At 36.6% G+C, this 18,658-nt stretch overlaps 1 protein-coding gene across 4 annotated transcripts in view; it reads right to left on the reverse strand.

Moving 5' to 3' along the window:
* METAP2 (methionyl aminopeptidase 2) overlaps positions 1-16,282 on the reverse strand; it is a 30,688-nt gene extending 14,406 nt beyond the window's left edge. The window contains exons 1-4 of one of the 4 annotated variants that reach the window (XM_065887059.1): positions 16,039-16,282; positions 14,170-14,277; positions 10,254-10,319; positions 6,418-6,520 (exon numbers count right to left, since the gene is read on the reverse strand). In XM_065887059.1, coding sequence (XP_065743131.1) covers positions 6,418-6,520; positions 10,254-10,319; positions 14,170-14,277; positions 16,039-16,189 — 428 coding nt within the window. In that variant the 5' untranslated portion in view covers positions 16,190-16,282. The remainder of the gene's footprint in view (positions 1-6,417; positions 6,521-10,253; positions 10,320-14,169; positions 14,278-16,038) is intronic. The other 3 variants (XM_065887060.1, XM_065887062.1, XM_065887061.1) reach the window with 3 other exon arrangements.
* Positions 16,283-18,658: the final 2,376 nt, after the last annotated feature.

Genomic DNA, 18,658 nt, shown 5'->3' on the forward strand with positions numbered 1-18,658 from the left:
TTTTAGAATCAGAACATAATAAAGATCCCCAATACTGAAATCAATAGATCTCATGACTATCTTACACTCCTGAAGGTTGAATGGCTCTTTTTTTTTTTTTTGGTCTCAGGGTGGCATGTGGGATCTTAGTTCCCTGACCAGGGATCGAATCCACACCCCTTGCAGTGGAAGCAGGGAGTCTTAACCATTGGACTGCCAGGGAAGTCCCTGGCTAACTCTTAGAAGCAGTGGATTCTTCAAAAGATTATGGAATGTTTTGTTAGTAAAGAACTATCAATCAATTGAATTAAATAAATTCTTTTGCTAAGTCTTGAGTTCAAGTTGAAAATCATTAGTGATATTCGAGAGCTTACTGCCAGGGTCTTTAATTATAATTACAGGCCCAAATGAAAGAAAAAGATTTTGAAGGAGTCTTCCCTTTACCTAAATTTGAATTTTTGACAGTCTATTTAACAAAAATTTATAAATAAGATGAAAAAAATCATTCTAAGTCATACCAATTATTCCAAAAGGCAGTTAAACTGAGAGTCAGGTGAGGCATGTTTTAAAAAAAATTTATGTCTGTAAAACAAAACTATCAAAACAACTGCTTGAAAGAGAATCTTTATAGGAAGTGTTTATAGAATATATAGGGACTTCCCTGGTGGTCCAGTGGTTAAGAATCCACCTTCCAACGCAAGGGACATGGGTTCGATCCCTGGTCAGGGAACTAAGATCCCACATGCTGTGGGGCAACTAAGCGCACACGCTATACTAGAGTGCCCACGCGCCGCAATGAAGAGCCTGCATGCCACAATGAAAGATCCCATGTGCCACAACTAAGACCCAACGCAGCCAAAAGTAAATAAATATTTTAAAATAATAATAATATAGAGTATGTAAATTCTTTGCACCTCTTTGATATTTCTGAGTCTTTTTAATATTTCGTCTTTACTGGTGGATGTATTAAAAGCAGGAAAATATAAGTAAAATCAAAAGATACAAAGATACATAAATATCTATTAATTTCTAATAGTCATAAATGTTTCTGAACTCATTGCACAGATAACTTAAAAGTGATTATAAGTGCATTCCTAAAGCACTATATGACACATTTACAAAAACCATTTAAAATGCATACCTATTAAAAAAATACATATCTTTAGCCCAGAAATAATTAAGAATGATGTAGATATGACACCAATTCCTTCCTCTGGAAACTGGTATTTAAAGAGAAAAAAAAGGGAACTCCCTGGCGGTCCAGAGGTTAGGACTCTGGGCTCTCACTGCCAAAGGCCTGGGTCCAATCTGATTGGGGAACTAAGATCCCACAAGCCACGAAGCACGGCCCAAAAAAGAAAAAAAGAGAGAGAGAGAGAGAAAGCATGTTTAACTGCCTATAAGAAAAAATTAGTTGATCCCCAGCTGGTAAAGGAAAATTCTTCTTATAGAATAGTGTCAGCAAATAAATGTAGAAGGCATGACAGAATTAGAAATTCACCATTATTAAGTCCTCACAAAATAACTGATAAAGCAAGGATCATCAATGGATATTAAAATAATTAAGTGAAAGGTTGTTAAAAAAAGGATTTTCCAACAGTACCAAAGTATCCCACAGATTACCTGGAAACTGCAAATAGAACAAAGTACCTTTAAAAAAGAAACAGCTGGCTGTCACCACATTAACCAAGTGATCAAATACAGTAAAATAGTAGACAGTAAACAGTGGTTTTAAATCACAGGCAGAATTAAGGAAATTTTTACTTTCTTCTTTTTGCTTATCTATGTTTCCTATCTGTCCTATAATGAACATGTATTGCTTGTAAAATTAACAAGTATCTCAAAAAATTGCCTACTGAATTTAGAAATATATATCAAGAATTTCAAAATAATTCTTTGTTCTATTTCTAGAGAGCTAGAAAAAAGGAAAAATCAGATCCAATTAACATACCAAGATGTTCATCACAGAAATTTTTCTAGTGGCAAAAAATTGAACAGTACTAATGTTCAAAAATAGGGTAATAGCTAATAAAGTTATGCTACATACAGAACAGAACAGCATTATAGCTATTAAAATTGGTTTCAAAAAATTTTAATGACACAGGAAATGCACACAGAATGTTAAATTTTTTTAAAGAGCAACAACCATCCTAGTAAAAACTGATTAAAAAAATCATGGATTTCCACACGTAAGGAAGATGTTCCTAAGGAATCAGATATTTACATTCTCAAAATAATTTCCCACAAATTACTAATTACAAGAGGAAAAACAATAATGATATAATAGAGAAACTGATTAATACTTTATCCAAGTGAAAGAAATTGACATCATGTGCCTTAATATTTGACAACCCTGAAAAGGACACAATATCTACTTATCTAGTAACCCACCCCAAAATGCACAACCTACTCTCAAATACTTCAGAAAAACAGTATGTGTACAGATTCACCAATATAACATTTTTCCACATTTGCCTTCTATCTTTCTATCTTCCAAGGAGAAAATGGAGTGTTATTTGTATACTATACATAAGTGTCATATTCCATTGAGATTAAGAACGATAAAGCAAATGTGACAAAATGTTAAAGATACTCTGAGAAAGGTATGCAGGAGCTCTGTGTACTAGTCTCACAGAATGGCATTACTTCTGTTAAGTATGAAATTACTTCAAAATAAAAAGTTAATAAAAAGTTAACATAATGCACTCAACCTGGGTGGCAGTTACACAGGTAAGTTCTATGTAATAATTCATGTAATTTTCAATCAAGGAAGGCAAGATACAAAACTATATTTAATACTTTACCAAATCTGTAAGAATATTGATTGTAATCTATTTGCAAGTAGTCAAAACTGATTATATGAATCTCAAAAAAATTGAGATTTATTAAAGAACAAACATAACAACAGTATCTTAATTTCTTTTGTATTTCTCCAGGACAGCACACAACATTGCTTTCAATATTTAAGAAAAGTATTATCCCAAGAGATATTATAATATATAATTAATATCTTCCTGCATTGTCTCAAAAATGGAACTTATTCCACCTATACAATGTTCAGTTTGCATTAGAAAATGATAGCAAAAAGGAAAACGTAGTTTCTAAGATTTACAAAATATCAATTATTTTTTCTTGTATTAAACATTACTTCAAGTATTCCACCATATTCATGTTGTTAAAAATATTAACAATGGGGCTTCCCTGGTGGCACAGTGGTTGAGAGTCCGCCTGCCGATGCAGGGGACACGGGTTTGTGCCCCGGTCCGGGAGGATCCCACATGCCGCGGAGCGGCTGGGCCCAGGGGCCATGGCTGCTGGGCCTGCACGTCCGGAGCCTGTGCTCCGCAACGGGAGAGGCCACAACAGTGAGAGGCCCGTGTACGGCAAAAAAAAAAAAAAAAAGTTAAAAAAAAAATATATTAACAATGTGTTAACAAGTATAGGAAATCTATGGCTTTCTTCCCCTTTAGCAATAAGAAAACAGAAATGGGAATAAAAATACCTCGTTCACATCAGTAACAAAACAATAGAACACTTAAGAACAAACTTAACAAAAAAGGGACAGGACCTACATTTCAAAAAAAATCAGAATAAGGTGGAAAATATACAACAACAATGGAGAAGTCAATGTGATACACCTGTCAGTTTTCTGAAACATACATAAATATGATGTGACTCCAATAAGAAAGGCATTTTTCTGTGGGTATGTGCATTAAAACTAAAAATATGACCAAAAGTAGCTGAGAAAAATAAAAAAAGAACTGTTTGGTTGGGTGTGTGGCAGAGAAGAAACAACTGATTTATCAAACTATCAAAATAAACAGTATTAGTATAGAAATAGACAAACAGATGAGTGGAACAGAATAAATAATACAGAAATTGGTTCCATTATATAAGGTAACAGAGTTCCATTATATAAGAATAGTATATGGCAAAAGTGGTCATTCAATTAAATAGAATGAACTACTTAAGAAACAATTCTAGCACAACTAGCTATCCATTTGAAAGAAAGTAAAATTAGCACCCCCAACCTTAGACAAAAAATTCTAGACCAATTAAAGATGTAATAAAACATAAAATAAGAGTTTGAGAAAACAGAAGAGACTGCTAGGAACCCAGAAGTACAAAATATGAATATATACTGTTATATAAAATCTTTAAATGTCCATCAACAGACAAATGGATAAAGAAGATGTGGTACATATATACAACGGAATATTTCTCAGCCATAGAAAGGAATGAAATTCGCTCATTTGTAGAGACATGAATGGACCTAGAGACTGTCATACAGAGTGAAGTAAGTCAGAAAAATAAATATTGTATATTAACACATATATGTGGAATCTAGAAAAATGGTACAGATGAACCGGTTTGCAGGGCAGAAACAGAGACGCAGATGTAGAGAACAAATGTATGGACACCAAGGGGGGAAAGTGGCGGGTGGGGGTGGGATGAATTGGGATATTGGGATTGACATGTATACACTAATATGTATAAATAGATAACTAATAAGAACCTGCTATATAGCACAGGGAACTCTACTTCACTTCGCTGTACAGCAGAAACTAACACAACATTGTAAAACAACTATACCCCAATAAAAAATAAAAGTATAATCTTTAAACTTCTGTAAGAGCAAAAGAATAAAGCCAATAATCAAAAGATGCTCAAAAATCACTAGCAATCTGGGAATCATAAAGTATTAATATATTCTTTGATTCAGCAATCCCACTCCTGGAGAACTATCACATAATAAAACTGTCAGCACATAAGGAGATATATATGTGTATTCCCAGACACATATATGTATTTATACATATATATGTATATACTTAAGAGAGATCTTTATTGCAAATGCTTTATAACAGCAAAAAAAACAACTGGAGGCAAAGTGAATGCTCATCAATTACAAAATGGTGGAATAAAGTACGGTATATTCATGCCACAGATTATGAAGCCATTCAAAAGAATAACAGAGCTATTCTGATTAACTTAGAAGGACTTCCAAGATGCAGCCCTGATGAGAAAGGCATGGAGGAGGAAAGTGTGCCTACGATTCTGTTTTTGTAAACAAATAATGACCAAAACACTCTCCTTACACAAACAGAGATAGATGTACACATACATGAGCATAAAACATATGGAAGGCTACCTGCTAGGTGGTTACATGGGTCGGGAAGGAAGAGGAAACAAGCAAAAAAAAAAAAGATTACATTAAAAAATAAGTGTCATCACATCATATGTATTATGAAAATTTATGTAATTAATATAAAACTGCATGTTTGTGACACTTTAAAAATAAATGTTTTAAGACAGGGATAGTGACTGATGTATTCAAATTCAAACAAAAGATGCCCATGCCATAAAATATAACATCATGTTCCTTTCTAAGTTTAAAGAAAAACAACCATGTCTTTACAGGTCAAAGAAACAGTGCTACAGTAGAAGCTTTCTTAACCAACTATTGCAACCACTGGATTAACCAATGTGCCTGATCCCTCTGTAAACCATACAGACCAATGCCCACTGTAGTCTGAATACTAGTGGCTAGGTTCCTGTTTTGAATAATAATAATAATAGCAGCTAACACTTACCTAATGCTTACTATTTGTCTATCACTCTTCTAAATGCTTTACATATATTATTCCTCACAACAACCCTATGAAGAGCTCATTTTATGGATGAGGAAATGAAAGCACAGACATGATAAATTACTTGCCCAAGTCACAAAGCTAATAAGTGTTAGAACTGGGATTCAAATGCAGAGTTAGGTCCCAGCTTCCAGGCTCTTAACTAGTCTACATAATGCCACTTCAAGTGTCTGCTAACCAAATAAAATGCATTCTTTCAGAACACTTCCAAGAATCAGGTTATCTGTACCCAAACCTGTGTAAGTCATCTGTACTTGTTATTGTAATTATGTAGTTTAATTATACATTACATAAAAAGAATTGTTTCTATGAAAACTAAATTGACTACCCAGAGGAGTTTCAATAAAGGCAAGTCGTCAAAAAATACTTCTGTCAAATGGAACTGTAAATGATTTCAGGAAAAAAAAACAATGTAGGTATAGGCATCAGCTGCAGATTACTTAGTTCTTACTGTTCACAGAAACTCAAAATGGAACAGACCAGACAATGCATTATGGATTCAGCCCATGGAAAAAAAAAAAAGTGGAGTTCAATGCAATCCATGCTCAAAGATCAAGAATGATGAAAAACAAATGTTTGTTTTAAGTTAACTTTTATCAATAAAGATTAACCAACTACTGGTCCCAATCATTTTGGATAAGAGGGCTTCTACTGTATCTTCTCTGCAACAAATTCATAAGCTTTTTTATTAAGGTAGTGGAGCAAAGTCCTAAGAAAAATCAAATCTGCTTTATTGCTAAACTACAACTTTCAAAAGTCAAACTGGAAGTTATTTTATGATCCTTACCCATCTTGTGTGGGTGGGTACTCGCATTCTTGTCCTTTGGGAAATACACCATTAGGATACAGGTCACATATTGGAACTGAGGGAGGGTCTGTTTGAACTTTTGCTGTGAGATACAAATAAAGCATTAACTTCTGTAGTTAAAAACAAAATTAAGCAGTTAGCATTAGTTTTTCTCAGTTCCTAATTGTTATTATATGTCCTGACTTTAAGGAACCTCCCTGGTATCAATTTACAGTTAAAAACAGAAGATATTTCACAATAGCCACCTCTCGATTTATAATTAATTACTTGGGAATAAAAATATTCAACTCCTCAGAACTCCATTATGTATTTAAACAGTATATGCCTTGGCACAAAGAACACTTCTAATGTTTTTGTCTTCATTTACTATACTGGAAATGGAATAGCATACAGAGGCTGGCTTTCGCAAATAAAAATCAAAGAAGCAACAAGAAAATAAAGAAATCCTATAGCAATAAAGTAAAAATATAAAGCTATTATGTTTAATAAAATAGGTAAAAAACTTATTCCAAGGGTATATTATGTATAAAAGTTAGTATACATAGTATGTATATTATGTATACATACATACTTAGTATGTTAGTATGTATACATACCCCAGGGCTAAAAGACTTTAGGTAGCCATATACAAATTTCCAGATACTTGAAAAAAGTTACAGTACTTAGCATATGTTTCAAGGACACATTATTTCCCAAACTACATTCTAAGACACCAGTGTTCCAAAATGCTTTTTAAAAATATTTAGAGATGTGTCTTCTAAAAATCCGTTTAAATGCGTAAGAACTAGTTCTTATATAGTTCTTATTCTACAAAGAACTTTCTTTTAGTAACAAGTGCTGTATCCAAGGAATGTCAGGAAGTTACATAAGACTTAATTTATGCAATAATATATGACTTTCAATGTATACCTGCAGCATGTAACAACTACTGAGTTGAAGTGTGTGGTTTTCTTTTGATTTTAACCAGTCTTACGGGTTTTTATCTGAAATTTTAACACATATTTTAGATTTTTTTGTTCTGCAATGGGAAATAAAAGGATGCATATAAAGAAAAATTTGACAATTTACTGAGCCAAATCATTTATCTACAGAACCATTTTTTGGTTCCTTCTTTTAATCTGAATATTCAATATTTCACAAACACCCACCGTTTTCCTCTTTTTTATGTAATGCTTAGAAGTGTTCTACGGACAAATAAACTTGGGGAATGCTGTTTTAGGTTCCTCCGAAGAGGGAACGTTTAGAATTTGAAATCAAAAATGACCTTAGAGGTCATCTAATTTAGTTTCACACTCAAATCCAGGAATCCTCTAACACCCCTGACGGATGGCACTAAGTGCCTGACAGCGGAGGCAATCACTATTCCCAAGCTAAAATACATTCACTTGGGGAGAACTGTAACTGTTATAAAGCTCTTCCAACACTAATTCCCTGTTACTTTCATCTGTTAGTTCTACTTAACTCTTTGCAGTTAAAAAAAATTTACTTTTCATTTCTACTGCTTCCTTCCTCTCTATGATGAGAAACCACTTTAAGGGATGCAGTTCTTAACACTTTCACTCATATTCATCAACCTTGTCAGTGATCCTTTTAAGTTGGTACTAGAATTGACTTCTATTAATAGTTCAAATAAGGTACAATTAGTATAATACACTGTTGATTCTAAAAATCCTACTGCTACTGAAAGGTTAAGATTCCTAGCTTTTTGGTTCACACTGTATAAGCACTCAAAATCCTTAGGATTCTATCACCTTATACTAACTTTATATATGCTTATTTACATTTCAGCTTGTTAATATTAGCCTATTGTCTCAGTTTTTTTTGAAATCTTGATTTCTGGCAAAGTATTATCATCCTCAGCTTTATATTTCATCTACAAATCTAATAAAGATGCCTTTTATATTGTCCACAAATTATTAAGACAAAATAGTTAAAGGACTTAAGAAGTTCATTAGAGAAAAAATAAAGAATTTGTCATTGAAATAAGTTGAAGCCTAGCCTTTACCACTTATTAGCTGTGACTTGGACAAATGCCTAAATGTGCCAAGCCTCAGTTTCCTCATCTACAAAATGAGGAACTAGATGAAATCTTGGATAACCTTTGAAACTTATAACATACTATGTCCAAGTTATTATCTAAAACTATGAATAATTATAAATATCTGTATTGCAGTTATTGTTAACTATCACTTACAATTCTCTCACTTTATAGATGAGGAAAATGAGGGCAGTAAACTGCCCCTGATTACAGTATTTGGCTTATTTCATAAGTGATTTATGACAGCCTACACAAATAAGAGACATTCAAAGCAAATCAGAGAGCAAAAATCAAAACACTGAAAGAACCTAAAATAGAACCTGAAATAAGGCCAATACAAAACCAGATTTGGCTCTAAATCCTCTAGTAGCCAATATCAAAAAAAAAAAAAAAAAAAAGGCTAGGTTATTTGCATAGTTCATGGTGCTTCTACAATAAAACACATTAACTACTCAGGAAAAGCACAATTATTCTTGATACTAAGACCAGACAAAAAAGGGTCTCTCAAGACTGCTCATAAAGAAATATAATGAACAGTAAGTTCAACAACATCCTCAGAGGAGGCACAACAAAGGCTGATGGCATCATAATAAAACATCTGTCAGTGGAAGAATTCTACCAAGGGCAAATACAAAGCAGCCTCTTAATGCTCCTCCCTGCTTATCTACCTTCATTAGGAAGCAATTTTAGAGTATTTGGAGAAATAGATCTTTCTCAAGCCAATCTCAGGTAATACGTCTCACAAGCACACTATGAACAATTTTTGAATGGAAGGAACATGACATCATAATACCTGGAGATTCCTGGAATGCAAGTAATCTGTGCTCTTTAAATACAGATTATGCTAGGGGCAGAACTGACATCCTGAGTAGAAGGATCTAACCAGGATAGATGCCTGACTAGAAAGAAGGCTATTCCATCTCCACCTAGAGACATATCAGGGGAATGGCTGGCAGAGCCAATAGCTTTCTTAAAAAATAATTTAAGTATTTCAACCCAGAGATAAAAATGAAAGTCAAACCCTCAATATTCTCATTCATAAAATTTCAGCCTAAAGATTTTAAAGGAAGGTTTAGCCAGACACTCAATGGTCCCCAATAACCAAAGGGCATCCAAGATTAGAACTTGTTCTGATTCTCAACCCAAACTTTATTCCCCTTAGTCTATATACAGTCTCCTTAGTCTATACTATACAGTCTCCCCTTAGTCTCCCCTAAGAGCTTCAGGTCTATGAAGATGTTTGGTTATATCGTTTATAGAAATAAAATACAAGTAGGATCATATACTAAGTGAATCTGAAATACTACAAACATGTTATTAATAAAAATTCACCATACACACAAATTTTAAATAATGGGACTCCTCATTAAATATTCACCAAGAATCTTGTAATATCAAAACTGGCAGGTGAACTGCAAACTATGTTTATCCTATTACCACTTGGTGGCATTACTTTAGTCATCACTGACAAAACTATTTGAATTATTCAAATTTTAAATTATAAAGTTTTTAGGAACTCATCCCTAACATGCAGTAAAATACAACAAATTTATTATTAACATCCCCTGGCTGAATACAGCTAAAGAAAATAACAAGACTGTTAAACCAAAGTACTTGCCAAATAGCTGTGAGCTTCACTAAATTCTACTTCCATTAAGCCTACATTTATTTCCCTAACATATACCAGGATCTTAAGCAACTTCAAATCTACTCTTCAAACCTGCTGGTTAATAAACCACTTCTAATTTGGCAAGTAGGATTAACTAAAGACACTAACGTCCTCTCTTCTTCTTCTTCTTTTTCTTCTTCTTTCCAGTTGCTCCATCTCCATCACCATCTCCATCTAAGAAAAGACATGTCAAGTTCACTTAAGCCTTATAAGCAGAGGGATGAAACAAGCACAAGCAGACAAGTACACACACACACAATGCATCTTAAATAGCATACGACAAAGCTGACCCAATACTCTTAGAATTTTGTATATTGTTAGCTTTAAGTATCAGAATTTGACTTGTGCAATCAAAAGCACTAGTAAACTTTACTTTGACTTACTCTACTAAAAGAATTAAGATATTTTTAAGAATAAAACATGTATTAAATAACATCTTTTTTTTAAAGCAAAGAAAAATAACTAGTGTTACTGAAATACCTGTAATAATGACTATATGACTTCATCTGAAATAATAATAGTTTATATATGCTTTGCAGTTAAACACCTGTATTTCATGACCTCATGTGATCCTAAAGCAACCCTATGAGGTAACAAGGAATGTTTAAGGGACATGCCCAAGATAATCCTAACAGATAAATAGCAAAATTGAACCAAGAATATCACCTGATTCCTAATCCAGTGAGAGGTAAATGGGGTCTCATATTTTAAAATATCTTTTCCTGGGACTTCCCTGGTGGTCCAGTGGTAAAGAATCCACCTTCTAGTGCAGGGGACGCAGGTTCGATCCCTGGTTGGGGAACTAAGATCCCACATGCCGCGGGGCAACTAAACCCGTGCGCCACAACTAGAGAGAAGCCCACACGCTGCAACGAAGGGCCCATGCGCCACAATGAAAGATCCTGCATGCCTCAAAGAAAGAAGATTCTGTGTGCCGCAACTAAGACCAGTCGCAGCCAATATAAATAAATAAATAAATAAATAAAGTATCATAGTTGTTATTAGAGAAAAAGAGTTCTCCTTCTTTCTGGATCAAATTGTATACAAAAAAATTTCTACTTCTCCTAGGTTCACAGTTTTCAGATTTTCAAAAGAACCTGATGACCAAAAATAAGAACTATTTAAAAAAACAGCTGGCAAAAGAATATACAAAATAGCCATGATCTGCCTGTCGGTTTTCATAACAACTTTGCTTGAAGCTCAATGACCATACACTTAAACTTTGAGAAAAAATAAAGAATACGATTATGACCAAGATTAAACAGTGAGTTAAAATATTTTAAATAAAGGTATCAAAAATAGACCTAAGTGTCTGAATTTCTAAAAATGTTGCTCAATAAATTTCAACAATCATTTCTGAAGTATGCTAATCTACCCACAAATAACTAAAATAACTAAGAGCAAATAACTAGGATATTCACTAAGCTTATTTTGGTAATCATTTTATGATGTATCTAAGTCAAATCATTATGCTGTATACGTTAAACTCACACAGAACTGTATGCCAGTTATATCTCAATAAAACTGGAAGGAAACAAATAATGAATGAATAAACAAACGAAAGACGGGAAAAAAACTGCTCAAAAGCTCCCTCAATGAATCGTCTTATAATGAAGCCAGTTTGCACTGTTCACTACACTTTGTCCTGCCCCAAAATGGTCTCTTTTGTTTGGTTTTAAGTCCCATTCCTTCCAATGAGCTTTCCATCAGCATTCAGCCCACAATTCCACCTCCAAATTTCAATAAATTTTATTGCAGATACCAGTATATCTTTCCAACTCTATATTTTGTCTCTCCACAATAATCAGTTTTCCTTTAGAAAAAAGATATTGAAATATTAGCTTTCCATCTTCTCAGAGACTTCTCACAACAGTTTATTTTTTTTGCGGTACACGGGCCTCTCACTGTTGGGGCCTCTCACTGTTGTGGCCTCTCCCGTTACAGAGCATAGGCTCCGGATGCACAGGCTCAGCGGCCATGGCTCACGGGCCCAGCCGCTCCGCGGCATGTGGGATCTTCCCGGATTGGGGCACAAACCCGTGTCCCCTGCATCGGCAGGCGGACTCTCAACCACTGCGCCACCAGGGAAGCCCACAACAGTTTAACAGTACTGGTTGATCCTGATTATCAAAATGAATTAGGAAAACAATGAACCCAAACTGGAGAAAACTAAATTCCTAAATATTTGATATTCCTAAAATCTTCTTTAGTACACTGAAGATTTCCATTCTGACAAGCAAACTTTCCTCTTTCAATGTCAAGAGATTCATATAACTTTGCAGAGGTGTAATGAAACAAGGCAGGCACTGTCTTCAAATTAGCACTGTGATTGATATTCTACACACAGTGGGTCAACAGCAACCTATTATATTACCTTGAATTTACAAATACCTTTCTTGTTAAGAGTTCAAAATATGTTTATAATCTGAAGCATAGACCAAGGCAGAATGGACAAGAGATTTGCTTAAGGAAAAGGAAAAGCTAACTATTCCCTTGAATCTGAAACCAAGCAGGACCCTGTAGGGCCTTCTCAGGGACTGACCCCAAGTCTCCCACCTCTTTTGTAAAAAAGCTTTAGACTCTTAGGCTTTCCCTGAGTTCCAAAGAGCAAATTTAATCAGAGACATGAGAAAAATGCAAAAACAAAGGAAAACAATCAAACAAGACTAAATAATAATAGTTTGGCCATTAAAAACAAAGGACCTTTAGTTTCTCCTCAAGGGCTACAGATAATATCTTGAACCATATCCTTGAGTTGGTTTGCAGATACTAACCCCCCCAAACCAGGTGGAAAAAGTTAGCTGCATGCTGACCACCAGCACACAGACTCCAGATCAGTTGAAACCAGAAAACTATAACTGAGATTCCCAAAAAGTCACCCTGTTACTGCACAGCCAACCAATCAGAAGAATGTCCACAAGCTGATCAGGCACCTGGCAACCCTCACCTCTAATGTTGCCTTTAAAAACCCTTCTCTAAAAGCCTTCAGGTCTCTTGGGCGTGAGCTGCCTATTCTCCTTGCTTGGCATTTTGCAATAAACGCTGTACTTTCCTTTGCCGCAACCTGGTGTCCGGGTTTGGTAACAATTCTTGGCACTTTTTTCCACTAAATTTGACTGTAAGCTCCTTGAAGGCAGAGAATTTATCCTTCTAAAGGAAAAACAACTGCTCTGCATTATCCTAACATGATAAAGTACAGCACGTATTTGTTGCTAAGGACTGGAAGGCATAAGCCCAAGCTGGCAGTTCTTGAGGCAGAACAGTAGATCATAGCAATAGATAATTAAGAATGGGGAAGCCCTATCTCCTCTTCTGCCAAAAGAGGCTGTAGAATAAAAATAGTTCTCCTAACTAATCACTCCCTCCACTGTCTTACTGATAGCATCAATTCCTACAATTCCAAGAGTTGCTGTCTTTAAAGAAATCTTTGGCAAAAGCCCCAAAATACCACAAGGATCTGGGGTCAGGAAATTCATAATAGATTTGAGAAGCACTCCAACATGCTCCGTTGACAATAAAGAGAAGTACCTTTGATAGAGTAAAAGGAATAGACTTGGAATCAGGTGCTAGGTTTGAAACTCTGGCTCTGTTATTCTACACAAACTAGCTGTGTCACATTGGGCAAATCATATAACTATCATTTCCTGTTTGCTTGGTTTTTGTGAGTGTAAAATGAGAATGGATGAAAGTATCCTAAGTGCCTAGTACATATTAGCTGTTCAATAAAAGTTAGTTAAATAAACAGGCATTCAATTTTATCTTATTAATACCCACTACTCGGCCTTTTGTTAAGTACATTTTTTAAGTTGAGATCTGTGTTATTTGAGCATTCAACATATCCAACTTTTAAAAGAGTTGCTAATAACTAAATACTTTTTCCTTTTCATCTGTGACATTGAGGCTTTAACATCAGTTAAGTAAAACATCAGAGAATATTGGACTATATGGACAAATAAGCAACTTTGGTTAAAGAATGTCATATTTTCTTGCTTTCCTAACCACAAAAATCAAATTAACCATTTACCTTCATCGTCATCAAGTCTTTCTTTCTCTTCCAATGCTTGTCTTTCCAACTGTCTTGCTACCTCATCAACCGAGGCTCCTGATTCTTTATCAGGTTCCTGTTGCTCTGCTGATCAAATATAATAACATAAATCAAATCGAATAAAGATCTTCCCACTAAAATATGTTCTAAGGATTCTAAAAAACATGTTAAGTCTTCCTGATAAGTGTTCATAAAACAAAAGCAGAACATTACTTGAAGCAGAATAAAATTTATTTAAGAAAAATATTCCATATCTAAGTGGTACTGCCCGTTCAACAAAATACTCATTACACATTCTCTGTGCTAGGAGTTAAACTGTAAGTTGTTCCCTACCCTTAAGTAGTTTTAACTTTTTTAAAGTATTTAACAATTAGACTACAACAAATAATTTATTAACCAAGCAAGGACTTAAGATGGGCCATAAATGCTGAAGGCCTTAGTAAGAGTATTTCTGTGGGGCCCTGGGGGCTTCAGGGGTTCCGGAAGAAAGAAATTGTCAAGCCGGGCTGGGTAAAATAAAAATAAGTATGAAAAGACATTCCATTACTAAAAAACAAACTTCTCCAACAGCTAAGCACAAGAGCAGGCCCTGCTGTAGGAGTGGTAAGAATGTAGCTATATGAGTAATATGTATGCGTAAAAAGAGGTAGTATTACCGTGTAGCACATAATGAAGTGACATGCTGGCTATGCAGAGAATTCATCCTGAGAGATAGAACTGTTAAAGATATATTAGGGTCAGTCTGCTAAACACCTTAAAAGGACAAACTGAAGAGTCTGGATTTCATCTGAAAGCCAGGAACTGCCACCAGACTATATCCTGGGATTCAATTTTGCTCTGGAAGCATCCTAGCCCCTACAGCTCTCCCTCTTCAACTCCCATCTAATGAAAACTTCAAAAGGATACAGGTTAACCCTCTCTAACCTCTCTCAACTCCACTTTATCACTTCTGGCTTCTCCACTGTCCCTCTCACTCTTTCTGTGGCTGATTTTAACAGTACAAATAACTCTTCCTAAAACCAAGACCTTGATGCAACAAAAACAATGACTTCTCACAATCAAACAATTAAGTTTCTAACTCATAATATAATCCAACTGAAAACTTTCAGCTGTTTTCCTTGCCTTACCAGTAGATTTAGAAAAGCTCCATTCGGACCCACAGAATATCCTACCCAGACTGCCTACAAGTGGCATCATAATCCAGGCCTAAAAGCCCAAAAGCTTGACGATACTGTGGGATTAGGCAGGTGAAGAGTCGCACCACCGCACATCCTGCTATTACTACTCAGTAACAAGAGCGCGTGGGCATTCACACACATACACACACACCCCAAAAGGGCTGCGCGCCACACAAATCTCTCCGTAAACTGGGATGGTGGGGGGAGGTGCTGCTGAGGCGCTAAGACTCGGTTACTCCACCCCCAACCCTCGACGAAAATATGTCCCACGTTGCTCCAGCAAGGAGGCGGCAGTATGGGTCAGAACCAGATTTTTGACGAGGAGGCCAATCCGCGAGGAAGGTGAGAGGGCTGGGCCCTGGGCACGGCTTCAGGTCCGTCGCACTGTCTGCGTGGGAGCTAAGCGGCGGCAATGCAGGGGCTCCGGCCCAACGACCCCACAGAAGCTGAGGCACCCTCTTCTCCACCCCTCCCCCACCAGGTCCCTAATACCACGCGAGTAGCCGCCTCTCCCCGGGGCTGGAAATCTGCAGCTCGGCCCGGACACACGTTCAGTCCTGGGAATCAGTCCAGGATTCTAAGTCCCTAGTCCCTGTCAGCCCCGCCGGGCCTGAGTCGAGCCGTTCGGCCATCCCGGCGGGGACTGGGAAGACATAAAAACTCCCTTTACCTGTGGCAGCTCCTTTACTCTTCTTCTTCTTCCGTCTTTTTTTCTTGGCCGCCTCCTCAGCCGTAGAGGCAGCTCCCTCCTCCCTGTCGTCTGGATCCAGGTCGCCATTCAGGTGGTTCCCGCAGGACGCTGCCTCCTTCACACCCGCCATGTTGCCCGAGAGAGCGCGAGGAACTAAGACAGGGCGGCGAGGGCCCGCTCCTTCTTCACCCACCTACACCAGCGACGCCGGAAGCTGCTCTCGATGGTAGGGGCGCGGGGAATGCTGGGACGGTGGAGGACTCGACTGTGAGGATTGCGCGTGGAGCTGGGCCGGGCTCGTCTCAGGCGGGCGTGGCCGAGGAGGTCGGGAAAACCGCGCGAAATCTGACCACACCCTCGTCCCGCGTCTCGGGTAAACCTGCCTGCTAGGGTCAAGTTGAATTCCCGTGCCTGCCCTGTGGACAGGCGCTGCCCGCGCGCGGGAGAGGGGCCTCTCGACTGGAACCGGAAAGTTTTATATTCGTGGTTTTATACAGCGCACCGGAAGCGAGGAGAAGGGCGAAAAAATGCCTTCACATGTACACACTTCTTTTTTATGACTCAAAAGGACTGAGTTTTTATTCACAATTACAGCTCACGGTGAGGCTATCCAAACACTTAAGGAGATGTACCTACAAAGGGGCCTGACTGAAGAGGCAGTCAGAGGATAAGAGATCAGGAGGCGTCTATTATTAGAGAAGCCAAGGAAAGGCAGCGTCTCAAGGAGGAGGGAGTGATCAACTGCGTTGAGTGCTAAGAGGTCAAGTAAGAGGATGAAAAATGCCGGATGTATATATTGTAGTGACATGGAAACCACTGGTGACCTTAGCAAGAGCTATTTAGGTAGAGAGATGGAAGCCAGATTAGAGAGTTGAGGAACGAGAGGAAATAGAGAATCTCTTCATCTTTCAAGTTTCAGTTTAAATGCCACTCCCTCTGAGAATCCTTCCTCAACAATCTATATCAGGCCCTGCTCATACAACCACGCATTGAATTCTTAACTTTTTTTCATGGCAATTTGTAATTAATTTATTTGTGTGATTATTTGTTTTATGTGTGTCTCTCCAACTACCTTGAGCTCCATGAAGACAGGAACCTCGCCTGTTTTGTACTCTTATTCCCAGCACCTACCTCTAACCTAAAGCATTGTAGGAGCCCAGTAAATACTCATTGTATAAATAGCACTTAAGAAGTGCCAAGTACTTTACATTCATTATCTCATTTAATCCACTTTTGAGTTGGGGAAATTAGAGCTAGAGAGTTTTAGTCACTTGCACCAGGTCATACAGGAAGTAAATAGCAGAGTTAAAATCCAAACCCAAGTAATGAGGTGCCAGAAATTTAGTAATTCTGTATTGTGCCTTTCCAGTTGAAATTCCTAATCAGTTCAGTAAATATGTATTGATTGTAGACTAGAAGTAATTTTTCTTGGTGGAAGATACAAAAGTGAAAAAAAAGTACCCTCAAGAAAGTTTGGCATTCAATGAGACATATAAATAAATAAGAATAAAATAAAATGCTAATACTTTCCTTACAACATTTATTATTTTCTATTCCAAGTTAGTCTGTCATAAAGATGAAGATTTTTAAAAGGGTCTAAAAGGTCTTAAGATTGGGGGCAAGGATGTGGCTGTCAACCTCAGGAGGAATCAAAGCTCACCCTGGTTGTGGTGCAAAGCTACTGCCAAAAGCATCCTTATAACTAAGATCTGCTGTATGAAAAATGCCTTCAAGCTTTGTTGTGAATCTTCCCAGTTCCACTATAAGTTCTGGGAACACTTGGGCCATGGCTACTACCTCAGACCCAGTCCAGTAGACACAGGATCCTAGAGGGTCAGTAGATAAATTTTGACAAAGGGTGTTTGAGGTATAAGTTGATCTACAGAATTATCAATGTCAAAATTTGTTCAATGAAAAAAGTAATGCTAAAGTACACTGATAACACAAAATACTGTTTCTTTGCTGCAAAGGGATTGTACTCTACTTTTCCCCCTTTCTTTCTGAAAAGAGGCAAGAAAATGAAACTTTCAAGGTAATAGAAAAAAAAACATATCTTGACAGTACAGTAGTGAATATTTGCTGGATGATAATTTTCCAGGACACTGCAGAGTTTGAGATAACTGAATAATTATACTTAACAGCCCATCACTCCTTATTTTCACATTTTTCTTCATTTGGTTTTCTCTTTAAGAGGAAGTTGAATGGGGTAAAGGAATAAGAAATGTTGAAAACTTAAGTAAGAATCTAAAAGAACCTGTATTAAATATAATTCAATACCAGCATAGACGAGAATATTTTTTCTAGCTCATCACATGAAGTCATTTTGTCTTAGATGGTTAACTAGATAAGCAGACAAAAATAAGTTTTTTTTCCTTAGAGAGAGACTTTTCCTATTGTAAAATCAATGTAATAAGATATATTTATTATTTTGTCCCAAAAATGTATTTTTGGTGAGAAAATATTAATTCCAAACTGAGCAACATAATTAGCCTCCGTCTTATTTTCTTTGAAGTCCTTGGTTAGTGGTGTGGCTTAGGACAAATCACTTAATCGCTCCAAATTTCAGTTTCCTTATTTGTAAAATGAGGATAATAATAGT

Source organism: Phocoena phocoena, chromosome 11, assembly GCF_963924675.1.
Source record: "Phocoena phocoena chromosome 11, mPhoPho1.1, whole genome shotgun sequence".
In the NCBI taxonomy this organism is placed as follows: Eukaryota; Metazoa; Chordata; class Mammalia; order Artiodactyla; family Phocoenidae; genus Phocoena; species Phocoena phocoena.